This window comes from Phycodurus eques, chromosome 20 (assembly GCF_024500275.1).
Source record: "Phycodurus eques isolate BA_2022a chromosome 20, UOR_Pequ_1.1, whole genome shotgun sequence".
Lineage (NCBI taxonomy): Eukaryota > Metazoa > Chordata > Actinopteri > Syngnathiformes > Syngnathidae > Phycodurus > Phycodurus eques.
In genome coordinates, this window is record NC_084544.1 from 5797318 (window position 1) to 5824267 (window position 26950).

The 26950-nt window shown below is 41.3% G+C and overlaps 1 protein-coding gene across 9 annotated transcripts in view; it reads right to left on the reverse strand.

Annotated features, from left to right (window-relative positions):
• LOC133395366 (FH1/FH2 domain-containing protein 3-like) overlaps positions 1 to 20988 on the reverse strand; it is a 47431-nt gene extending 26443 nt beyond the window's left edge. For 6 of the 9 annotated variants that reach the window (XM_061664166.1, XM_061664165.1, XM_061664160.1 and 3 more), the window contains exons 1-3: positions 20448 to 20987; positions 14496 to 14605; positions 10150 to 10217 (exon numbers count right to left, since the gene is read on the reverse strand). In XM_061664166.1, coding sequence (XP_061520150.1) covers positions 10150 to 10217; positions 14496 to 14605; positions 20448 to 20612 — 343 coding nt within the window. In that variant the 5' untranslated portion in view covers positions 20613 to 20987. Of the gene's footprint in view, positions 1 to 10149; positions 10218 to 14495; positions 14606 to 20447 lie in introns of all 9 variants that reach the window. The other 3 variants (XM_061664161.1, XM_061664159.1, XM_061664156.1) reach the window with 2 other exon arrangements.
• Between the last annotated feature and the right edge of the window lie 5962 nt (positions 20989 to 26950).

Genomic DNA, 26950 nt, shown 5'->3' on the forward strand with positions numbered 1-26950 from the left:
CACACAAGCCAACTGAGGCTAACGTTATAGGCTTGGGACCCACAGCTATGATGCATTTGTATTGCTACACTGTCGTTAGTCAAATTAATGACAAAATCAGTCTCAAAATGACAGAAGATGAACAAATAGCACTATGGATTTAATAGTACGTTGATGCGTTGACTGGCAAACTGGCATTCAAAACACCTAGGTGGAAGAGGTGCTTCGTGTTGGACAATTTATTTTTTTTATTTAAATCCAAAGATCTGCATAATACACAAGAATTAGGGCATTTCCCTTCTCTTCATGTGGAGTACACAACAAAAAAAACAATATTATTCAATGACAGATACACTTTTGTATGGTTTTCACTTTAGAGACTTTTTTTGTCTATAATTAATTCATGACCTAATCATAACAATAATACATACAAAATGCAGTAACTTTAAGTATTTTATTTTTGATGTATTATAAATAAAGTATTACTGTTTAAAATAATATAATATGTGAAATATTAGAATCAAATTCATTTGATTGAAATTTAAATATGAGACTTTAATACCTTACATGGTTGATGACCAAAGTAAATATAACAACTTATCCAAATATAATTTTTGAATTTGGGAATTTTTTTTAATTAAAATTTTATTGTTCAGAAAAGCAGATTCTGAGCGAGTCTGAAAAAGTTGCTGACAGAAACAATCAAATGTTACACCTGATGGACAGCTGTCATCGTTGACCTGTATGCATTTTCGAATTGAGGTCAATGTTGTGGTCTTTGTTTGGTCACATGAGTGTCAGAGGAAAAGCTCTGGCTCAAGGTCAACCAATGGTAACAATTATTCACTGCAGCACAACTGTTAGTGGGCCATCACGCTCGAAAGGGGTGCCTCACAGCTGGTGCCACCCACCCCAACCCCCATTTGAGCTCAACTATAACCGCTGACTTGTGTTTCTTGAGGATTTAATAGCACCCCTCAAAAAAAAAAAAAAAAAAAAAAAAGAAGAAGCCCCCACCCGGCTGTGTGGGCCAATCAGTCAGTTGGCTCTTAAACTAGATCTACCGTGGGATCTCAACTAAATACGTGAGAGAAGCATGAGGTGTAATGGCACGCTGGAGGGCTTCATTTAATCTCACAAGTGTCAGTATATCGTGCTAAATATAGCCAGGCTTGCTATCAGACACACTGTAACACGGACAGTAACTTTTTTTTCATGCTGCTGTCAGGTCATCAATTGTGTCACTGTAAACTTTACACTATCAAGTAAATATACGAAACTAATATGATGAGACCATTCCACAGCAGTGTGTGTGTTTCCAATGGGGGGAAAAAACTCTTTTAGTATCCATTAGGGCAGAAGAATATGACCTTATGATGAATGATGAAACTAAATCATTTGGAAGGATGGATGATTTTAGAGTCGATTCCACAAACAGCTGCACTTTTTCTGCTTGCTGCTCATCATGCCAGACGCTTGACAGTTGACATTTTAAAATGGCAATATCTTCAAATCCTATTTCGAAAAGGGATCAGAGTATTGTGGTGTTCAAAGTACAGCTTGCACTGCATGTTCATGAGTGTGTAGGAAAAAAAATAACCCATCAGTCTCTCAGAGGCTAATACAGTTTGGATAATAATGGTCGATTACATTCTCATGTCAAAGCGAGGCAGAAAGGAACATTTGGCAGGCCGTGACGACGGAACTGCTGAGGACAACTCTGTTATTTTGCGACTGTCTATTTTCTCTTTGTTGGTCTTGGCCCACGAGGAGGAGCGCTGGAGGCTGCTGAAGGTGAGGATGATGATCGAGGGCCCATGAATTTCGTGTGTTTGTGTGTAGAGTAAGACCACCAATGTTTTCCTTTGTTATGCATGCGATATAACGTCAAGATGTGAACAGACACTGCACAATCTTAAATGCAAATGCCCTGCATGTTGATGCATTCAGAAGTTCCAGGTCATTGTCATCAAGTGAATGTGCACCCAAAATACATACAGTGGAACATCTAAAGTCAAATAACATTAAGGTCAACAATTTTAGTTTGAACTGCCAACATCAGCAAATCCCATGAGACCTCAGTTCCACTGTATTAAAAATAAAAACTCTGAGCTATGGGAAGTTATTTAACACTGTCATGCCATTGCTCACCTCATAATTAAGGAGTTTAACTGCAAATCATCAGTGACTGTGCGACCTGCAGCCTTACACAAATGTTGATTGTGGGAAACCCGGCCCAGTTCCCTCCCAGATTTTGGTCTGCACGTGTGAAACAAGCGCTCAGTGTTTTCCCCTCAAACAACCCCCACCCGCCCTTTGTCATTCCCTCTCACGCCCTCTCTCACTTCTCACGCTCGCTCTGTCATTGTTAATGGACCGGCCTCGCCGTGCATGTGCGGAGACGTCGCATGTCGGATAAACAACGGAGGGAAAATGAGAGACGAGCACAGGGATTGGATCTTTAAAGGATTAATGTATAATCCTTTGTAATTGATTTACATGTCAACACAGGACTTGTGATTATTATTTTTTTGCGCTCTATTTTAGTAAATTGACGAGTGCAAAAAGTAAATAGTGTGTATGCATACCATACTTGTTTTGTTTTGTGTATATGATGCAGCAAACAACCGCACAAATAAATATACATTGATGCCTATAGTGACCATGCATCCAACTCAAAACATCATTCACCATTGAAATGAATGTTAATTCCATTATTTTTGGGACATGTTTTTCATAAGAATAACACTCACCAGTATTGCTAAAATACAGTAAAAACATAATTAGAATAAAAAAATAAAACTCAACCCTTGCATCATGATTTCATGCTTCAAAGGCCATTGACAATGTGCTCCTTCTGGTGTACGAGCCTTCATATAATACAGACGTCTGTAATACACAAAGAAGGAGTTTCACAACTAAGTGACTCAGTAAGATGCAGTAATATTAGTAGTTTTCGCAGAGCATAAACAATATATGCATTAAATAACTTCAAGCTGAGCGTTACTATCTCGGACAGGCTGAATTTGTGATATAACTTCAACAACGTACATGACACAGCAGTTACCATGTGTTTGTATTGGACTATGGCAAGACAGTAGCTTCCTGCTTCATTGGGTCGGGTAGCCAGAAAAGCCATACGAATTTGCACATTAAGGAGTACAGTAAGGAATTGTCTCCTCTTTACTTTTATTTCTTTACCTTTTGCAATGTCTGACAGGTGTATTTCCCTCTTGTTTTATCTTCCATGTGTGTTTCCTCTCCTGACAGATTCATCCATTTTCCCTGGAACGCATCCCTCTCTTTCCGTTTCTCTCTTCTCACAAAGCCCCAAAACCAATCATCCCTTCCAAAAAAAAATAAAAAATACAACAACTACTGGAGTGGACCCCAAGCTTGCAGATTCTCCCGCGCATGGTCGGCATGTTTAGCTTGCGGTGATCCTAATGTTTTATTGCATTATGTAATCGTTGGAAAATGATTAAAACAGATGAGCCAGAGGTTTGCGGAGGCGCGCTCAGTGGCTATAAGCAAAAATGCAGACTTAGCAGTTATACACACATACACACAGCTGAACACACATACACACAAATGGAGTGATATATGTATTTTTTATATACAATGTGGATCCTGATTTTAAAACCTCAAGTTTGGATTTCTGGCTTTCATTGTCTTAAATCTTGGCTCCAGTGGTGCAAAAGGATTTTTTTTTTACAAATATATTTTTAAACCTTTGCATGCAGGGACAGTCAACAACAGTCACTCACCGTGGTGTTTTTGTATGAAAAGAATGGTGGGTCACCAACCACTGAGGTAATCTTCATACCAAGAAAACTACAGCCCTCCAGCATATTTTGTGGTGTGCTTTTTTTAAATTTCAATTTGTCATCCCACGGCAAGTGTAATTAAATTTTAGCTATAGTATCTATAGTAGAGGCAGCAACGTAGCAAAGAATTGTTCACATTCTGTCTCCTGGTTATGTAAACATTTGCATAGACACGAGTCTTGCTGCTAGGCAGAGTTAATAAGTGCCCCAACTAGGCTGTGTGAATGGCAAAACTATGTGCAAAATAGGAAGTTGGATAGAAAAACATACATTACTCCAAAGTAGCACCAAAGGGATTATGAGCCATAAAGGGACTCTGACTCTGTATTAAATATTACTAAATATAAAATACATCTTGGAAAAAGAGGGGAAAAAAACAGTGGCAATTGCTGGTTCCAGTGGTGCACAACCCCCTGCCCCTAACTCAGTTGCCACTGAGTCACTCGTTGCTTCTGTCCACTTCATTTACGCAGGTTATTATTTTTCCAGTATGTGCACTGAGGCTTAGGAGGGCTCAATCCAAACAGCCACAGTACAACACTTGGACCGCTCATGTTTGTCAGTATAACTGCAGCCCTGGGAAAACCCTGCCACATCCACAGCAAGAAAAACACACTACTTTCGCTATATTTGACATTGATACAGTGTGACATTCAAGAAAAGGTAATGCACGTTTGATGTATGTTCCCTTTTGATTCATAATGTGTCGCAGATATTTAATAAAACAATGACATAACGAGCTGAAAGTCAGAGAAGGCATAAAGCCAGCAGAGCCGGGTCAGATACATGTTTGGAGCTTTCGAGCTACTGCTGAATTATTCCGCTACTTCCACCACTTTACACCTCCATCCATAATACTTCACCAGCTCCACATCTCCCACAGCAGCTATAAGCCAATGACTCATGTGGGCTCATGCAGCCGGCGGTGAGGGTAAAGGGGAAACTATGCGAGCAATTTTCCCTGTATTTCCCTCTTGCTCTGACCGAAGATGAGGGTGTCCTCTATTCTGATTTGTAGGAAAACAGATTAAGAAGCCATGCAAACAAAATATCTTTGTTGATGCACATGCGCATTTCTTTTTCAGCCACAGGTGAGCAGAAGAAGTGTGGGCGAACCAGAGTAAACATAGATGGACAGAAACAGGAAGTCAAGCTAGGGTAAAATAAAAAAAAATTAAAAAATGAACTTTAGGACACAGATATGGACACAAAAGGACTACAAAGAGTAAAACTAGGCAGAGACTGTTCAGTTATTTCTATATCTTCTATCTTAGACTGTGCAAAGAATCTCGCGTGACTGTATTACTCTTCTACGTAAGTCTTGAAGGTGTCGGGAGCACATATATTCAAGCTTTGACATCTGTTAAATAAGAAGAAAATATTCGTACCAATTCATTTCCCACACAGTGAACAGTGTGACTGTATATTTGAGTGGTTGTCTAATTAAGTGCCCTGTGATTGACTGCTGACGCGTTAGCCGCCCTTGGCCTAGAGTCAGCTGGGATAGGCTCCAGCTCCCCGCAACCCTGAACAGGATAAGCGCTATAGAAGATGGATAAATGGCTAGACGTTGCTACTATCTCTGGATTCATAATGCTAATGCTAAAAACAATGCTAACAACAAAGCAACGGGCTTCCCTTGTTCTATTTGTCTTGATCTGTGCTGAAAGCTGCAAGGCGGAAGACAGATACACTGGTACAGCCGTAAACCTTCTGACGATACAATGTCTGATAATGATACAATGTCTGATATTGTTACTAGATAGAAGCCTATATCTACCTTAAAACTTTCTAAATACGACAAATAGTAGCAAAGCGGTAAAGTTCGGTAAACCCTGATCTGGCTTGCGTTTGTGTTCGTTCTACTGTACGTACCATAAATAGCATCACACCAAAATAGCTCTCCTATGACATTAACAAAGATGAGGTATGCAACACAACGAACAAATGATAACCGTGGTTTTGCGTGACTCCCATTTAATTACTATAAGTCGTGATTCTCTTGTCAGTCGGTGAAAACTGTGTCCTAGGCACCCCACCATTAGGTTGGCCAAAGTGATAAAGTACAGAAGAGTTATTTAGGTACACGCCACAATTTTAGACAACGGAAACCCTCCAAAATTGCATACTGTGTCAAACTGGACTACCGGTATACTGTTTGATGAAACAGGGCTTACGAGTATGTTATTGCAGAGCAGCCCTTCAGCTCTGCCGTAATGTATCTGGACGTTAATGACTGCAAAGCCGCAGATGTCCTGTTCTACTGCCCCCTCCTAGCTTAGCCATCGCCAAACATTATCTCCCTGTCACACCATGCCATCGCCAGGCCTCATCTCCTGCAGCCCGCACAATAAATCGCTGTTTGAACCAGCTGTTTTCTCTCCTTGCATCTCAAAGCCAGACTTCACTGTACCACTACACCCCTGCTGGCATAGAAACAGCCACTTTTGTCACTGGATCACCATGTCAGTTGAGCCTGTACAGTTCCTTTACTAGGATTGTGAGGATATATTTATGATATACTATTAAAAACAGGCATTTATATTTAAGACTGCTGATGTCTTATGTCATTTAAAGCAAATCACGTGCCCTATATGTCAAACTAAGGACCTATAATGTACCACAGGGGGTCATTAGAGACCCATAATTTGGACTCCAATATCCAACAGCATTGAGGGGGGAAAAAAAGTTAAATTCCAAAGTCAAGTGACATGGAATTGAATAGAAGCCAGGAAACGGGCAAGGCCTTTTTGTTTTACCTGCTGTATTCATCTCATTAGTCTGGTGCACCTGTCAAATACCATACCCGCTCTATTTTTGATCACTTAAACCAAAAGTAATTAGTGCATGTGGGAGTTGTAGCCACAAAGAAAACAAGGTTGACAATGAAAACTCCCTGCTTGTCCAATTAGCTTGAAATGTATTACTGTAATTACTTCCTTAAATGAAGGACTAGTTTTGATTTAGTGTCATAAAGCTGTGAGTGTAATGCTTATTACTGTTGTTGTATGGTTCAGTGGCGTTATACTAATTAAGCGCTCCAGAAAAGTGCAGAAAAAGCACTTGACTTGAACAAGTCGAAGAGCCGCAGTAATCTGACGTCACGCAATAAAAAAATAGCACCCGCTAAACCACAAAGAGAACATTAAAGACCACATTAATTCTATGTACTGGTTTCCTTTGAGGGAAGCACGGTGTGCAAGTGGTTAGCACGTCACCAGCACATAAAGACAAACAAGATTTAACGTGGAAATCATTCTTATTTGTTTCTGAAACACACAAATATGTTGGATGCAAGCTAGTTCTTGTCTGAAGGAAAGTTGAACAATGGTGCCTTCCACACATGTTTCTGTCGTGTCACCACTTTCTAAAGATAACGTGCCCTCTGCCACACCCCCACCTCCCAACCCCGCCCCCCATTCCGGAAACACCTCTCTCCACCAGTCTGCTTTTAGGCCTGCACCGACTCCACTGCCGTTAGACAGCTAAAATTAACCTTTAAACACGAGGTTGTGACTGGCACCCTAATGCGAAAGCAGACCACAGGATTATCCGAGAGAATTTGTGAAAATGGGCCTGACCGTTGAGACTGAGAGACAAAGATTTGGGCGTCTCAGACTTTTGTAAATCTTCACAACCTGACTACTGGAGATCTGACCCTTGACATTTGACCTGTATCCAAGCAATTCCCGATTCTTTGCTAATCAAAACGGCAATCCGGGCGAGATTACAACATCTTAAATGAATTGATCCTTGCCTATGTTTTTTTTTTTTTTTTTAAATCATAAACAGATCATCAGTCCGTGCACCGAAAGGAAACAAGCAACATTAAAGGTAACATACCGCAGATTGATTCTGCAAGCAACCTCAGTCTTTGATTGTGACAGACGTTGTGTTTAGCCGATAATATGCTGACCACTACTCAAGCGATTTGAAGGTCAAGACCTCGGAAGGATTAGAGAGCGTTAAAGGGGTAGATGAGTGGACAAGTGAGCCAGAGGGCGGGGTAACTGGTCCGTCGGTCTCCGAACAGACCACATTACACTGCTTGTAAGTCTGTTTAATGCAGCAGAATTATGAAACTGCTACTGTACTCTGAAATGTTGACTCCAGCTGGCCAAAATCTATCCTGTAAAACCTAGATTGGGGGCTAAAGGGCTCCTCATTAAGGGTTGGTGTACCCTACGTATCATCATACGCTGATGGTCAGGTATAGAGACATTTGTTTTTGTCATGTTGAAAGACAGCAAACACAATGTTGGTTTTCCTAAAGCCGCAATGTGCTATGTGTAATCCCCCCATGAGGCCATGTGCACTGTAGTGGTGGAAGAAAGGGATTTAGCCAACAACGCCGATCCCTACGCTCAATCAGCTCAAACAGAGAGGCTGTCATATAAATGTGGCCTATTCAGTGAGACTTTACCTGTGTGTTCAGATGTGTTTATTTGTGACTAGTTGCAGATGCACAACTTTCTTATCCACGTTATGTTGATGACCCCATTCTGTTAATACACAGTGGAGCCTATACCTCTGCGTTTTTAATTTAAAAAAAAAAAAAATTTTAAAAAGGAATTTAGAGACTGCGATTGGCTGGCAACCAGTTCAGGGTGTACCCTGCCTCCTGCCCGATGACAGCTGGGATAGGCTCCAGCACGTCCGCGACCCTAGTGAGGAGAAGCGGCTCAGAAAATGGATGGATGGAATTTAGAGAAAGATGTACTGTAGTAGACTATAAAAATCCATTAATTCATGATGGATTTCCCCCACATCTCTCCTATCATTACTTCTCAATGAGTGAGACTTACGACTTGCTTTTTTTTTTTTTTTTCAGTGCTCATCCAATCAGCTGCTATTATCTAGTGTTGCCACCTGTTCCTTTTTGTTTGTTCAGTGGTATTTCGGTCCCTGTTGTTTGCTTCAATTTCTCTGTGGAACTTTTTTTTTGTCTTTAAATGTACCATTTTGTATTTTACTTTTGAATTAAATTCAGTGTCCATATGTCAGAACATACAGTATTGTAGCACACTTAAAATTTTAAATAACCTGGCTGTAATTGTACATTTAATTGACCAATTAATAGAGTTTATGAAAATCATATTCTGTTTTTGTCTCCTTGAAGCTTCTGATGAACTTTGACCTCTCATTTTCAGACAGTCCTAGGCACTGATTCTGCCATTGAGATTTAGCGCTGCTATCACTGGCAGGGACTGTGTTGACGCTGGCCACAGACGGGTCATGAAGGAAAACAGTGCGAGGAAAAGACTCACAGGAGAGAGTAAAGCATAGATAGAGATTAATTTAATGCCTTTGGAAAGAGGGCAGGAAATGGCAACTAAATACTCTCGTGAGATTCCGTGCAAAAAAGATTGAGCTGCTCTCTACCGTAATAAGATATTTAAATCGCCCAAATGCTCATGGATATTTCTGTGAGACAGCTAAAATAAAGCTTGTTTTCCCTATGCGATTTGACTACTGAGAATTTCCTTCTCGGAATGAGAAAATGATTTTTTTTTTTCTTTTTGTGGGAAATGAGTCTAGCATGTTAACAAGTCATCATCTAAGAACGTAATAACGCTAATGATTGTTAATTGTCCCGAAGTGGCTCTGGCTGAATTACATTCCATTAGACTGACACATTGTTGTGTATAAACCCAAACAAAAACAAAATGTAAACAGTAAACACATTTTTCCAAGACAAACCATGTGACAAAAAGCTAAGACTACAAAATTATTTTATGCACGACCATCATAGAGCATCAGCAAGACCAATGGACGCTTTATTAGGTACAATTGGACAGGAGCTAATTAAAAAATTCTCTCTGTACATGACATTGATAAAATTATCAGTTTCATGCTTAGACTGCCATCACTTAATAATACACTTTATCGTATAGAATTATGCCATTTCGTCGTTTTTTTTCACTGCAGTGTTCCCTGTCTTGCTTCTTTTCTCTTAATCGTGCATAAACTGGCAAGACACAAGGGGGTTTCCAACAGTGCAACAGTGCAGAGCTCACCAATTCCCAGAGGAGAAACTACTAGGTAACCGTCGCATCACTTAAAACACCTAATGTAATTGACAGCAATACATAAAGAGGTCATCATCATCATCATCACTTCTCTATCCCTGTTTAAGCTGCACCCACAATGATGTTCATACCATATTACACTAAGTGCATTGGGAGTCTTAAATGCCAGTGCTTCCTCACTGTGGGAGGTCTATCATCCCAGGGCACAAATCTGGATGTTCAGTATACGGCGGCCATTGGGTTGCTCATGCGTCAGACCGTGCGCGTGCAATTTCAGTTTTAGAAATCATACAAATATGTTACATGGGACTCACCGATGCAGGCGTGGACGCGGACGGTCAGCTGGGTTCGTAAAACAACACTGTGCTTTTTCCCTCTGGACCTTTGAAAGACAAAAATACACATGTAAGTCCATTGAGCAGTATAGACATTTCTATTGGTGGACAAGGGGGTTTTCATTGGCTCGTGGGTAACTTACAGATCAGTTTTTGATCAACCTGAATGGTTTTTTTTTTGTTTTTAGTTTTTAATCTGAATGTTTTTTTATGATCAGTGGGTATTCTTTCAAAGATTTTCCCATAGATTTTTGTTCACAATCAAAACATTTTTAAATCCCAACATTTCCAAAAGTCCCTAACTTTCATAATGGGTGACCATTTTAAACAAAATCTGCACAAAAATCATGTGCAATGTCAACTAACCAGTGTATATAGGGTCAGAAGCTGTAATGTCAAGCTAGATTTTATCTGCATCTGATGTAGATTGTACATTTGGACACAATTTAAATGTAACATGGAAGATACATACTTTTCAGTGGATATAAAATGTCTGCACACCTTCAATCACATTCAGACTGTTAAATGTTAAATGGGAGTCAGTACACACCTGCTGCCATTTATTGTGCCTCTGATTAACTCAAAATAAAGTTCAGCCTTTCTAGTAGGCTTTACCTGACTTTTCTTTCTTTTTTTTTGTTCTCTAACAGAAGCCTGATTGTTTGGTGATAACACTGCCTGCTTTTTAGGATTGTTCATCATTCCATTTGCCTTGACTATGGTCCCAGTTCCACCTGAAGAAAAAACACCTCAAAGCATGATGGTGCCGCCACAATGCCTCACTGTAGTTATGATGTTCTGTTGGAGGATAAGCAGTGTTGTGTTTGTGCCAAACACACCTTTGGACAAACATTTTCAACCTTGGTTTCATTCGACCTTGACACATGTTTCCACAAGCGTTTTGGGGGATTTTGTTTTGGCTTTCTATCACAAAAACCCTTGTAATTGAACAGGGGTGTGAAGACATTTTATATCCACCAGGTTTCTGTTAATTTATTTTCATCTGATCAGGTAACCTGTTGCATAAAGAACAAAATTCTAGATCTGAATGAAAATTCACTGTCATTGAGTTACAACATTGCACTCATCACTCATTGATTTCACAGGCACCAAGTAGTATTTTAGCATTGGTGGAGTTTTGAACCTTCTGAGTGTTTTTGTGTGTGTGTGTGTGTGTGTGTGTGTGTGCGTGTGTGTGTGTGTGTGTGTGTGTAAAGATGCCACAGAAAAAATTTTCCTGACAGATCTAATATCAAGTTTGAAAAACATTGGACCTACGCCCCTATGCTGATTGCTATCCAACACTAGAGGAAGAGACAGCAGAACTGTTGGCGTTTCCAACAAGGCACGGGAAGCGCTGATGTGATAACACAGGTGTAGAAAACCCATGTTACACTTAAGGCGCAGTGAGAAAAACACACACCCAAACACTGCTCAAAACATTTGGATTGTTGGATTAGTTTTGTTGAGAACTACAGCATAGTGACTTTAACTGGACCTGCTCGGTTGTTGATGGAAAAACAAAAATGTTCTTACTGCGGATAATCTTCTGTAAAAGTAGGGCAAGTGATGAGAAAATTATGAGTCGGACAAAATATCAACACTTGCAATGTATCATATTGTTTGCACTCACGCTAGATTATCAATAAACCAGCACAGACGAATTGATCCCATCTCACTTTGGCACATTATTGTGTTAGTTTTTGTTTTTAATCCTTGGGCAGCTACGCTTCGTGGCACGTTTTGTTCGAATTAATAACAAATTTTGTGTGTTCTGGCGCCCCATAAAAATAGCAAGTGGTATTTGCATATTTTATGGTACCTAGAGTATATGATGGAAGAAAATGTATTATAATTCTTTAAAAATTGTATTTTATGTGCGATGACCATTTCTAGGTAATTATCATGATGTGATGCCTTCATTCTTATGTACTGATTATTACAAAATACTGTGAGATCACTCTCTGCGATTCACAACCCCAGAGAACATTATTATTATTATGATTATTATTATGCCTTAAGGTGACACATTTTTGACACTTAAAATGGCTTATTTTCTCTTCCACTCTGCAATATTACACCAGAATTGTTGTGCCCATCTCCTTTGCCTTTGTTTCCTGTCAACATAGTTGTGTTGGGTCACTGCCGGAAACACACGAGAAACTCTGCCAATGTTATGTTTTGCTTGTGAGGATTACATGATTAGGATTAGGCAAAAACTACTTCACCGATTAAAAGACAATTTTGAGGAAGAGTGGGAACAATAATTTTGGCACCCTTCTGCATCTCCCCCAATCTACGAATTCATTCTTTTGTGTACTGCTTAGCTGTCCCTTGTGTGATCTATTGGTGCATTTAGCTCAACTGTTTCAGGCCAGTCTGGACAGCACACCACATTACGACATCTCCAACAACAATTGCGAGTCTCTTGTCCCAAACCAAATGCTGTCACAGGACATCCAGACTGACAGCTAATACACAGAACAAGAAAGAGTAGGAGTAAAAGAAGAAGGTAGTCTAACTGTTAGTTTATCTGGTGGCTAGTTGTAATTGCAAACTCTTCTCCTTGCCATTTTCATTGTTTTGCATGACTTGTGAGGAACATTATACAAACAACACAACTAGTTGCTCTTCTATTTGTACCCAATTGCTTCTTAACTGGCTATCGCTCCATTTCACATCACAATCACGCAGTGCCCGTTTTAGATGAAAGGTTTTGCGATTGTAGAAATTGAACAGGTTTGACATTTACAATTGTGGGCCCCCAATTGGTTTCTGTCATAATCGATGTGGAAATGTCAAGCTTAACACAACCCAAATCACAGGATACCTGACAGGATACTCAAGACATCCAAGAATTAAGCCTTTGCTAACTCTGACTGCAAGGGAGGGAAAATGCACAAATTTGCCAGTATGTGCATATCCAGCTTACTTAGTTTAAAACAGTATAAAATGCATTGCATAAACAACATTGATCCAACAGAGGGATAACTAGACAGGCTTAGTAAGAAATGGCTATCCTCAAACCTACAAGAGTTTTTCAGGTTAAACCCAATCCCAGTGTATGACTCATTGCCAGTTCACTGTGACACAAGGTTCAAATCCAACCAGTTGCTCCAGATCGCAGCCACTTAAAAAAGTCACACCTTGATTCACCTGTCTATCATCAGGAAGCATAGATGACAAAGCAAATACATGGGACTAACACACGAGCACACACGGACACGGCTTTTGTGCTTTAGCCTTTGCTCAGTACGCTGCCGACAGCATCCAAACAGATCTGCATACCACAAACCTCTCCAAACACACCGGGACTTAAATGGTGCTATCTCGCTGTGCTTTTACCTTCTATTTGTGATTGCCGTCAGGTAGATGTGCAAACCACTCATACGCCGCGCTGCCTTGATACATCAACGGAATGTGTCAGAAAAAAATCCAGAACTGGTGTCTCAAAATACATATTTCCAACACAAGCTACAAACTATGAGTTTACCACTTTAGATGATCAACTAGATTGTCTGCAAAGAAATCTTGCGGCGTTTGCTTCGTTTAGTGCGTGTGAAGAGGGCGAGAGCATGACGGCGTGGCAGAGAAGGCTGGGAAAGTGCATTCAACTCTAGATGAATTACTGTACTTCGAAGGGGAAAATTCATAGTTTGCAGTTCTGTTTGAAATGTAGCTTTTGTGACAGCAGTCCTGGAACCTTTCTGATACACCTTGTAAAATATCAAAATTTATTGACACGGTTCTGACAATCATGCATTCCCCATTTCCAACATTAAAATAAGGATTGCATTGACGACACACTATTAGTTCAACTGTAGAGTAACTGTCTAAAATTAAGTTGGAAAGGATGAACATACAGTATGTCTGACGCTAGAGTATGATCTAATATCTGGCCAATGATGATCTACTAGTGTAGTTTATAAACAGAGCAAAAGCAGTCATTGAGGCCACTTCGACCTTCAGAGCGGTTAGCGATAATGGCATTAGCAGAGAAAGCTAACAGGTGATCCAACAGGGGCCAATGCGGTCACAAGGACTACGAGGAATTGCGTTATTAAGCATTAAAAATGCACAGTTGCTGCAACGTGAGTCATAGCAAAAGGGGTTTAATTACTGTGTGTTCGCTTTCCACAGTGCTTCATACTTTCCATGAACTTCTGCTTCAAGAAATCCATATCAAGCTGCTTGTGATTCTTTCCTATTGTATTAGAATGGGCAACGTTTGGTGAATGTGTTGTCTTTCTTTAAGTGAGAGAGGTTTTATTCCGATGCGCCAAATGATTATGGGATGTTCTGATGGTATAGAGAAGCCGTCTCACCCTGTGTCATCCTGCTGGAAGCCTTCCAGCTCGTCCCTTTGCTCGGCCAGGGAAGACTCAAGGTCCAGGTATGTGCCATTATGGGAAAGCTGCAGGGCACAGTCATCGAGCTATGGGGAAAAAAATAATAATACATGGTTTTAATAGGTGGCTTACAGAAATGCACTGAGACATTACAACTCAATTTGAGAACAATACAATGTTGAATTATTAATGGTAATGACCTTGGATGATTCTCACGATATCCCCGTGTGTTATCCACTCCACAGCAGAGAGAACACCTTCAAGTTCTAACACACGATTACACGTGTTTCACACCCTTTTTCTAAGACTATAAAATGTAAGAGATTTTCGTCTGGGGTTGGTAAATGAGGGAAATCAGTGGGAGGGCCCTTTTGTCATGTGGCTCTGTTTTAATACACTGGGGAATTAACTTGGTGGGTGTACAAATAAAGCCAGTAGAACATAAAACTCAGGGGGATAGATTAATTTTAATTACACATTTTCTGTGTTGTTACACGGAAGTCTATGGTCTAGCTGCATGTATGAAAATTGGTTTCCCGTCGCTGAAAATCCAATGAATGCGACCGTGACATCTGCTATTGCTTGATGCAACGTAACACTGCAGTACATTGTGCATCAGAGTCGCTCTAATATATTGTGTAACACGAAACCAGGTGCACGAGAATATATCTGTACACCACTGGCATTGATGTTTATGAGCATGGTCACAAGTTGATAGCAGCTGCTAATAGCTGTCCCAGGCGGGGACTACACTTCGTTAGACAGATTTCCACGCTGAACGATAGCATGGGCATTTACACAGTTAAAAACCTTCCCGTGTTTGGCTCAGGTCTTCATGTGAGGAGTTTGTATGTTCTCCCCTTCATCCCACACCCAACCCCCCCCCAAAAAAATTTTTTTTCGGTTCATTGAAGACTAAATTGTCCATAGGTGTGAATGCAAGTGTCTATAGGTGCCCTGCAATTGGCTGGCGACCAGACCAGGCTGTACCCTGCCTCTTTTAGAAAATCAGCAGTCATAGGCTCCATGTCACCAGAGACCATAAAGAGGCCTATAAACGATGCCCATAAGTCTAAAACATAGACGAAAGAGCCTTAAACTCACCTTAAAATCATGTACAGTACCTTCATAAACATGACAACTGTTTTTGTTTCATTTAATATAGTTTCAAGAGAACCGAACATCGAGGGAAAATGTTGAAAACCCCAGTTACCGCAATAGTAATAAGTAACATTCCCAGATCTCTACCAAATCTCTACCAAATGTTTTTCAATGAACTAAGTAAGTGCATGGTTAAAGTTGCTGATGAATGAGATCAGAGTCGAAATTGGTGAATTAGCATTTAGCACCTGTGTGCTATCAGTATGGCTTTGACCTGGAATGGTCCCGGAGTGTGCTGCCAAGCGCAACCACCCACCTAACAAGCCCACCACCCACCCATCAAGCCCCCCCTCCCGGGACCGCACAGCTGACAAGCATGACGACACACTGGGACCCGCACGCCGTGATCACAAGACCTGCTGCGGGCACTCTCTTGTCTGTCCCTCCCTCAAACTCAGAAACAGAGACGGCCAGTCGGTTGGACTCAGAGCATAAATATAACCCTGCTAAATTTACTCGAGCCTGCATCCACTCAGGAGCTTGACGGTAGGTGTGTCCGTGAAGCCTGGGAGTTGAATGGGGGGCCACAGAGGCCAGTTCTATATGGAGATAGTCAAACCCAGAAATCATATATTATTCCAGAAGTAAGAGCAGGCAAAAAGCAAAGGCAGTGACTTTGGGTCTTGTTCTAGTTCTTCTATTATTTTAATCTGAGCCAAATCCTAATCCAACAACAGGGGAAAAGGCAAAACATGGGACAGTAAATAATCAGACACAACCCTGATTAAAAATGCAGTCGCAAAAGCAGATTAAAATGCATTTGTAGCTGCATTTCCGTCTTATCAAAAGGACAGCCAAGTTCCTCTTCCAATTGTGTACCTGATGCTTGGAATAAATCCAAATCTTTAGCCTGCTACACATAATTGACATAATAATCATTGTTTTCACACTGCTTGCATATACTGTCAATGGAAATGCGTAACCTTGTGCTCTTATTGTTTGTGCCTTGTGAGATGTGCTAAGATGGAGGTTTGCTTGACCACGTCAGAGCGGGTGGGGGGGGGGGGGTGTTAATCACGTCCTGCCCCACTGCCCCAATTTGAAGTTGAAATAAGACAAAAGCATTTCTTGTCCCCAATCTGTCCACATTATTCAGCACGTTTACCGCTACTTTCATTCCAGAAATACCTCACAGGCACTTTTATCCTTTCAATAGTCAAGCGGAGCGTTCTTGATCTCATGAATCCTGCAGTCTGTCAAATACAGAGACCCATCACCTAGTACTCTTTGCTTTCTCTAAAACTCGGCTTCAGCTCGCACACTCTCAATCACATATGCCGCATAGGCGAGTGAGACTAATAACTGAACACCATCCAAAGGATCTCACGTTCTTAAAACTCTCTGGCGGGCAGAGTGGATGCAGTTGCAGTAGCAACTGTAAGGTCCCAGGGCGTGCCCAGAAACACTTAGAAGCAAGTATTATTTACACTCATGTTATCAAACTCTCGAAGTGGAGAAGCCGGGAGAAAAAGGAGAGTAATTATTTCCATGTTAGAATAACACAAAGCTTGCTTGTCTTCCCCGCACTGGTAACGACCCCCTTATGTAACTTGGAGTATGACTGTTTAAGAACTTTCAATCAGACCTGCTCTTTGAACACAACTCGGTCGGGTGCGTTCAACACCGCCAATAAATGTTGCTTTAATGTCCGGTAATGAAGTTAAAGGAGCAGCGACATCTGGGATTTGTTGTTTTGAATGAAGAATGGAAAACTTAACTTAGCGGTTTAAACAAAATGTAACACAAGTTAATGGCTTGGTGATTCAAGGTCTATTTAGATAATGGGATTTTTACCCATAAACGAGAAACGTTTGAGGTCTTTGTTTACATGACATGATAGTGTTTTAGAGCCTAAAAACCAAACAATTCAAGTCTTGTTTCTGTTCAAGGAAAAAGGGTCTTTCGGAAAAACGAAGGGCAGGCACAAGTACATCACAGGAAAAACAACAAGTTTTTCTTAAAGAGCAAAACAAAATGTCAGTGAAAGCCTATTAGAACATCTGAAATGGATTTGGGTTAATCAGAGGCACTTGAAACTGTGGCTGGTGTGTTTTAACATTTTAACATGAGCTTGAATGTGATTCGTTAATTCTGAACACAGCCACATTCTAGTTTTAAGAGGGTGTGCAGACTTGTGCAACCAAATGTATTTTTATTTTCCGCCTCAAAAAGGTTAAAGAAATAATTCAAATGAGCTGTAAAGGTTATAGGCTGGTTTTGAAATAATATATTTTGGTCTCATTTTTTTTAATATCCCAAAAACCTGGCATTTGAACAGGGGTGTGTGGACTTTTTTATATCCACTATCCACTGATGTAGGCTACTTAAAATATACTTTTGGAGACCCAGGACGAAAGAAAACTCTCCTTACAAACTGACACTACCAATTAGTGGCCTGCCATTAATCGTACACAATTTTAAAGTCGTTTTTGCGAATTGATTGTGATTGGGGGATTGTTTTGACAACGCTGTCATTTGACGTGAAACTTGTACGGAGAAAAAAAAAAAAAAGTTCCAGTGTTTAGTCGGTCGTTGATGTGTAAACTTACCCTCATCCCAGCTTGTCCTTGCATGTGTTTTTGCGCGTTTGAGTGTATGAACTGGTGCGTGGTCAGAGAGGTGGAAGACGGAGATGGGGAAGAGGTCAGGAAAACCATATCACCCGAAGTGAGTAGAACAAAGTGTTGTTGGCATCCGGGCCTCGGCCACAGGAATTCTGGGACAAGTGACCTATACTTTATGTGTAACCCAGCTGGCCATGCACATAGTCACAACATAATAATACAGTAGGCTTTTCTGAGAGAAGGGCACGGGAGGTTATTTTTCTTTAACAAAGAGAAGCTATCAGATATACCGCCACAAATCAACATTTATTAAGTGTTTAACCACTGGCAACGGTGACATTTTTCAACAACATAATCCCAATTAAGTCTCTTAAGCATTAGTTTTGCAATCTGATGGGAAAAAGTGCAACTTTTCAGTTTCATCCCTATAATCTAAACGCGGTATCCAGTTGCCATCACACACAAATTGCAAAGACGAACACAACCCGTTGCCATCTGTCCATGTAAAGGTTGTAATCATAAGCTTTTCTGCGCTGTGGGCCATTTTTCATTTGTTTTGTGGCTTTTAAATACGGGGCAGCTCAAGATCGACTGGTCTGGAAAACCGCTTTGCTGTCGAAAGTCGGTTTGCTGTCAGAGTTGTGTGCAAGCACTTCAGCTCTCTTCGCAGCTCACTTTTTTTCTTTATATACACCTTCTACCTTTGATCTTGCAGTAAAAACAATGTCACATATCTGGTCATAGTTGAGTATGTGAAGGCCAGGAAGGAATGTGGTGCTGTTTTGGAGTTTTCCCTCAGGCTCCTTTTGGACCTTGAACTTGGCAACTTTGCCTTTTCACATGCCCATCATAAACTGACAGTGACCACTATACACCTGTGTGTTAGGCTATTTGTTGGGCTCATGAACGTGTTGACTTGTCTTGTCTAGATAAATGAGGTAGCTGGGGGATATGAGTGGTTGCACTAAATAATGACTGCCTCGAGCACCTGTCATGCAATAACAAAAATAAACAGCAACGTACAGATCTTTACACGTACTGTACATTATCTTATTTCGAGACCTTGCCGAAAATATGACCGCTATAAACCACGATGGGATTAAAAGAGGAGCGAAGGGACATTTGTGGTGGGGTTTGTCGCTACTGGAAGCTTGAAGGCAAACATTTGCAATATATTTCAAGCCTGAGGCTGGTGGCCAATCAGTTGTTCTGTTGCATATGCTCTCAAAATAGCCTGCTAGTGATGTTGTTTTGGACTTAAAGGTTCCAAAATAACCTCAGTGAGTCACACTGAAACCTGTTTGGGAAGGTGATATTGTTATGCTTAATTTCAATAAAGAAATGAGATTTTGCAATGTATTTTTTTTATTTTTTTTTGAAAAGGTTCAAACACTATCTGACATATTGGACTTTTTACAATCATGCTAATATTGTCACTTTATTGTTACCAAATATGGCTAATATTGGCATTTTATGAACACATGGTCGCCTTTTACTCATCAATATGATTCAGTTAGCAAGCTCTGTACAGTTTGACAAATATTCTGCCTCTTCTGAATTTCTGATTATTATTATTTTTTGATTATTATTTGATATTTCACTATGACAGAGCGGACATTTTAAACTTGACAAAATCCAACTACATACACAACATGAAGAAAACTACGACAAATAAGTATAAATATTGACTCTGCAACCAACCACAGTTTCAGCCTCTATTGAAGGAAGACAATAATGCTGGTCGTATTCCATGTATGAAATTCGACATATAAGATCATGAAAATAGAATATACATCATCAGAATTACTCTTTTCTTTCGCTGATAACTTGTTCTGGACAATAAAACCATGCATGTAAAAAAAAAAAAAAAAAAAAAAAAAAAAGGTATCGCACACTAGTTAGCAGAGCAATGTATGCAACATGCCAAAATCATGTACATAAAAAAAGAAGACATTTTAACAGAGCTATGACTGTACTGATATGTGTGAAAATCTTTGGCCACTTATTACAAGATCTCAGAGTTTTAATATTGTGCTACCTATGTCTTAATGATTCAGTTGAGGACACCAAAGAGACTTAGTGATATTGACCCACTTAGAGTCTGTCCATTTTAGTTGAATCTAGTATCTGAATTTCGACTCACGTTACAGAGTGGGAGTATTTTTGCCACCTCTGGAAAGTGGGCCAGTCAAGTAAGTCTCACCTTGTGCGGAGCCTTGAGGAGTCGGTGGATGCCCGCAAGCTGGTTGATGAGGGGGATGTCCTCCCTGAAGGTGTACAGCGGCGGTCTGGTCGGTTCCGGGAAGTTGGTGCTGTTGAACGGATCGGTGTCGTCTAAAAACTGAATCCTGCACACAAACGTGGCCATGGTGCATCCATGCAAGTGGCGCGGCCAGCTTTCCCCGAGGCTGCGTGAGAACTGCTCAATTTGCCGGTAACTAACACAAACAAAACTCGCGTCGTCAAGTGGGCAACCGGGACCGAGATGGAGGCGCTATGGAGGTCGGTTGGATCCAGGACAACCAGTCACTCACCAGCTGCCTCGTCCTCTGCTGCTTCTGCTGGAGCGTGTTTCTTTTTGTATTTCTTTTGTGTGTGTGTGTGTGTGTGTGTGTGTGTGTTGTCCTGTTTTATTCTGGGAGAGGCAGGTGGCCAGGAGAGGGGACGGCGGCGGGCTCCAATGCCGGACGACGTCTGTCTGACACTGACAGCCGCTCCAGTGTCTGTGCGTGAATCCTACTACCCCCCCCCCCCCCCCACACACACACACACACGCTCACACAAACATGCACACAAGGCGCACGTGCGGAATGTGACGCATCAATACATATTTCCTTCTTTGTTTTGATTCTTTAAAAAGAAAAGTGTTCTTAAACACCGCCCTATTTGTTTTGGGTTCATGACAGCGGTCGTGTTTTGTTTTATTTTCAGTATTTATTTAAATGTATAGGGTCAAAATGGAAAAAAATGACATTTTACTTTAGTTCGTATTTTGTTGCTGTTTCAAATAAAAAATGCCACTTCGTTTTGGAATATTACAGCAATAGCGCAACCTCAATCAATGAAACATCGACTCATTGAATACATTTGTGGCCCTTTAAGATTCGTATTTGTGGTCACCGCATTACTTTCCATGAAGATAAACAAAATAAATGAAAATATTGATCATAAAATAACACACACATTTTATCTATCTATCTATCTACTAACACAAACAAAACTCGCGTCGTCAAGTGGGCAACCGGGATCTATCTATCTATCTATCTATCTATCTATCTATCTATCTATCTATCTATCTATCTATCTATCTATCTATCTATCTATCTATCTATCTATCTATCTATCTATCTATCTATCTATCTATCTATCTATCATTAGGTTAATTAGTTAATTTTCAATTCTGTGTGCTGTCCAAATGAAAGCAATTTCAGGGTGGTTAAACTGTGATTTAAAGTGCATTATTGATCAGTGGCACCCTCTTGAGGCTGCACTTTTTAAACGCGAGCACCGTAGTGTTCATCATCGAGCCACGCATCTATTTTCTACCACTTAGCCGGTTGAGGGTCACTGGTGAGCTGAATCATAAAACAACTAATGTTATATGGTACACATTCATTTGTATTTGAATGGAGGTGAATAGCAGCAAGTTGTTGTCAGTTGCTGTCATGTTTTGGAGTTTTTCCCAACAAGATTATTTTTATTTTTGGATGGCTTTAACTGTTAATGAAATGGTGAATAAATACCCCCCCCAAAAAAAAAAGTTTACATCCTTGCAATCATTGTAAAATGAAGGCACCGCATGAATTATCGTTGCTTGTATCAAATAGAACATGATATAATTACTGTGAGGTGTTTATAATTGACCCACTGGACTTTGGAGAGCAGTAACGACGGCAACAGAATGGGAGAAGTAAGGTATTCCACATTCATGGCCTTACTGTCAGCTCCAAGAAGGATTTGAGGTCATTGTGTCATGTATCAACCTAAAAAAAAAAAAAAAAACACACACAGTTAAGGTGGATTTTTTTTCAGTTGTTGTCATTTGCTCGCTTGCCATGAGAACCATGAAAAACGGGACAAAACATGCACCAAATGCGGCAGAACGTGACACAACATGAAATACGGAATACATGCTTTTTGTTCCCACTGCAGACAGCCTCCAAGTTTTGACACGATCCATTACATACCGGCAATACAAAACATACCTGTCACCCTTACCCATCCTGTGCCCCTGTTTTGTCCTCCGTGACCGGAAACGGAGCTGCTTGGGAATATGTATAGTGTAAATGTAGCCTTAGGAATGCTATGGGAACCTATGTTTTGATAGCATAAAAACCTGAGCTAACACTAGCTAACTCTTACAGTTTAAATAAAAAAAAAAAAGCTTTTTTTTGTAATTGAGTTCATTAAAAGTAATGTATATAATTGACAGTAAAAATTTCATTTTTACTTACTTTTGGATTTCGTAAATACATTTCAGAGTCTGTAATTCTGTTTACATTTACTTAAAGGAGTCAAATCTGTACTTCTACTTAAGTACAGAGTGTGGTTACTTTTGCTCCTGATGCAACCCGTTGCTTCTCTGTTTATGTCCAATAACTGGTTCAGCTTTAGGTCACTTCCTAATCGGCTATGGTTCTTTTTCACGACCCAATCACTGAGTCCCAGTTGCTTACCACACACTTAAGAAACTGCAATATGGATTATTGAACAGGTTTAATATTTGTTATTGTTGGGCCTTACAGTCCAGGAAGAGAAAAAGCATCCCACACCATAGGATAATTGGTCAGCATAATCTGTCGGGGACACCTGAGAATCGGGCCTTTGCTGACTTTGATCGCAAGGGATGGAAAATATTGAAATAAGGCCCAATCGTGTGCGAACACGTGTGTGTGTGTGTGTGTGTGTGTGTGTGTGTGTGTGTGTGTGTGTGCGTGTGTGTGTGTGTGTGTGTGTAAACTGCTTATGTGGTTGCACCTATTGTCCGCAAAAGTGGCGTATGCATTTATCCACTTTTTATTTTTAAACAGAACCCAGTGAACCAGGATACTGCATCGATTGCATGCTTTCACACGGTGACGTGGGACCCCGCCCTCAGATAATTAGATGCCGCCATGTCATTGGCGCCAGCTTTTGGGCACGTGGGTAAATTATTTGTCAGAGAGTGACAAGTGGGAGAAGTGAGGCAGGTGGTCCCCTTCACACCTCTGTCTAGGGACGACTGTCAAGGCTCAGATTTTTCTTCAGAAGGTAAATCATTTCCGGGTTGACTTTGTCCCTCCTGTACAGAAGGCTGGAAATGGAAATGAAAAGCATTTATAGGCAGTGTAGGAGGGGCTATATGGTTGGTAAGCAGGCCAATGAATCCCATTTGCTCACATGGGGTTAGGCCAGTGCCGTCAATTGCAGACACTAAAGCGTTTTAAAGCCTTTCGCATAAAAGCGCTATAAAAGTGCCGTATGTTTACGATTGCCTGCATCGCTAGAGCTTCTTGCGTGTGCAACTCTAAACACCATCTGTGTTTATCCAAGGGCTCATGTGCCCTTGGTTAAATAAAATTATTATCTGCTCAAAAGTTGCATGACCTGGTTTGGGGTACATACACTTCACGAAACAAGTTTATTTCTGTACAATCTCTCATGATTTTTTTATTCAATACAGTGCTAGTGGTGTTGATTTTTTTTTTTTTTTGGGGGGGGGGGGTGGGGCTTGAACAGTTTAGCCGAGAGTTTCCTTTCCCCAGCCACTTGGTCCAGCTCTTCTGAGGGGATCCCGAGGTGTTTCCAGGCCAGCCGGGTTCTTCACGACGACAGACCGAAATGACAGAAAAGAGCTGTTAGAATAATAAACAAAGCAGTTTACCTTGATATGACTAACCCCTTATTCATAAAGTCTTATAATTTAGGATTTACTGAGATTATGTATATGAAAACATGAGAAATAAGAGTGGAAGCCTTCCAGATTGTATACAATATATATTTTTTAATATTAAAAGAAGGAAAGCATAATTTAAGAGGGTTATGTATTTTTAAAACATGCGAAGTGAAAACTAATAATAACATCAAGATGTGTTTCAGTTTTCGGAGTTAAACTGTGGAAGAGCCTAAATATCCGTCCATCCATTTTCTGAGCCGCTTCTCCTCACTAGGGTCGCCGGCGTGCTGGAACCTATCCCAACTATCATCGGGCAGGAGGCGGGGTACACCCTGAACTGGTTGCCAGCCAATCACAGGGCACATACAAACAAACAACCATTCGCACTCACATGCAGACTTACGGGCAATTTAGGGTTGTTAATTAACCTACCATGCATGTTTTTGGGATGTGGGAGGAAACCAGAGTGCCTGGAGAAAACCCACGCAGGCACGGGGATAACATGCAAACTCCACACAGGCGGGGCTAGGGATTGAACCCGGGTCCTCAGAACTGTGAGGCAGACACTCTAACCAGTCGATCACCGTGCCGCTTAGAGCCTAAGTAATTACTTGAAATTATGTTGTTCTAAAGATAGATTTAAAAATTCCTCTAAAAGGAAAATAATTCAGGGTGTCTTTCTTTTCGTGCAGACCTCGTTTTTTTTTTAGAACTGTGAAAGATAGACAAAAATAGGCATTGTGCTTCAGCCTACTCCTATTTTTCAGTCAATGGTTTTTGTAGAGTTGTGCGAACTGATTGGATATGTTGTACAAGGTATTTTTTTCCCTCCCTTTTTGTACATTTACACAACTTGCTTTGTGATTTATTCCAAGAATGACCGAAAAATAAAAAATTCAATCATTCATTCATGAAAATACGTAGGGTCAACTGTCCAACACAATGGTGAGTGGGCTAAAGAGGTGACGAAACAGATCCAAACTAGGATGAAGAGGAACGTTTACAGTATCAGACAGTGGTGAGGCCAGCCATGATGTACAGTGGGACTGAGGAGATGAAGGGAAGCGGAGCGGGTTCTGGCGTAAATGCAGATGTTGGGGTTCTCTTTAGAAGTGACAAGGTTGGATAGGATTACAAATGTTCTCATCAGAGGGACAGCCAAGGTTAGATATAGAAGAGAAAAATTCAGAGTTGACTATGGCTTGGACACGTCCAGAGGACAGCTAGTGAGAATATTGGCAGGAGGATAGTAAGGGCTTAAATGGAAAACGACAATGCGCTTTGGCGACCCCAAACAAGACAAGCCCAAAGGAAAAGAAAATGAAGGACAGAACATCTGAGTCGTGGTCACATTCAGAGGTGAGTCGCAAATGTGTGAAAAAATGGCCACAGACGGTGAGCGCGTCCATGATTTTTATTCAAGCAAAGAAGTCCAACAGGAACGAGTGTTTCTGAGAATTTGAAGAAGAATTTTCATCATTGTACAGATATAGTGTAATATAGATTAAAACCCTAAAGCCCAAAACTGTGAGGCAGACTTGCTAACCACTTGATCAGTGTACTGCTGCAACACATACATTAACTCAACAAACACACAAAATGGAGAAGAGGTCTTGATCCCAAAGGCTGGAGACGCTTCCCGGGAATTGAACCAAGGTTATAAGAATGGAAAGCGAGCATTTACGTTTCAATGGCTACATGATGACATTTAGGATTTCCAACTAAATGATTGCTGACAGACGTGAAAAATAAGTGACAGAAAAGTTTTAATAGAAGCTTGACATACAATATGTCGGAAACTAAGCATAAGGTGCAGCTCTAAGTGGTGGTTCCTGGTGGGAAGTTTTCATTAGCAGTCAAGGGGTGTTTTGTGGTGGCCTGGGTGGCCGAGGTGGTAGTCAAGGTTGGTTGTTTTCATCTGGAGTAAAGGGTGGTCCAAGTAGTAGCCCAGGTGGTACAGGTGGTGACCCAAGTGGTAATCCAGGGTATCCGGGTGGTCCAGGCACCAGCCTGGACAGTCTAGCAGGCGGTCCAAGTTAAAAAAAAAATTGTCAGAGAGTCTTTGTCTGGAGTAACAGGAGGCCCTGGTGGTTGTACGGGAGGTCTAGTCATCTGGAGTAACAGGGGTTCCAGTTGGTCCAGGTGTTGGCCCTGGTGGATCTGGTGGTGGTCCAGGTGGCCCAGGTTGAGGTCTGAGTGAACTAGGTGGTGGCCCAGGTGGTTTGCAGTCATGTGGAGTAACAGAGGGTTTAGGTGGCCCAGGTGGAGGTCTTGGTGGCACAGGTGTTGGCCCTGGGTTCCCAGGTGGTGGTCCATGTGGGTTGTTGTTATCTGGTGTTCCAGGGGTTCCAGGTGTTGGCCCAGGTGGGTTGTTGTCATCTGGAGTAACAGGTGTTGCAGGTGGCCCAGGTGGTGGTGCAGGTGCTTCAGGTGTTGGCCCAGGTGAGTTGTTGTCATCTGGTGTTCCAGGGGTTCCAGGTGGCCCAGGTGTTGGCCCAGGTGGGTTGTTGTCATCTGGAGTAACAGGTGTTGCAGGTGGTCCTGGTGGTGTTCCTGGTGGATCAGGTGGCGGTCTCGGTGGGCCAGGTGGAGGTCTTGGTTTCCCAGGTGGTGGCCCAGATGGGTTCCCAGGTGCTGGCCCAGGTGCTGGCCCAGGTGGGTTGTTGTCATCTGGAGTAACATGGGTTGCAGGTGGTCCTGGTGGATCAGGTGGCGGTCTCGGTGGGCCAGATGGAGGTCTTGGTGAACTAGGTGGTGGCCCAGGTGGTGGTCCAGGGGGGTTGTTGTCATCTGGTGTTACAGGGGATCCAGGTGACCCAGGTGGTGGCCCA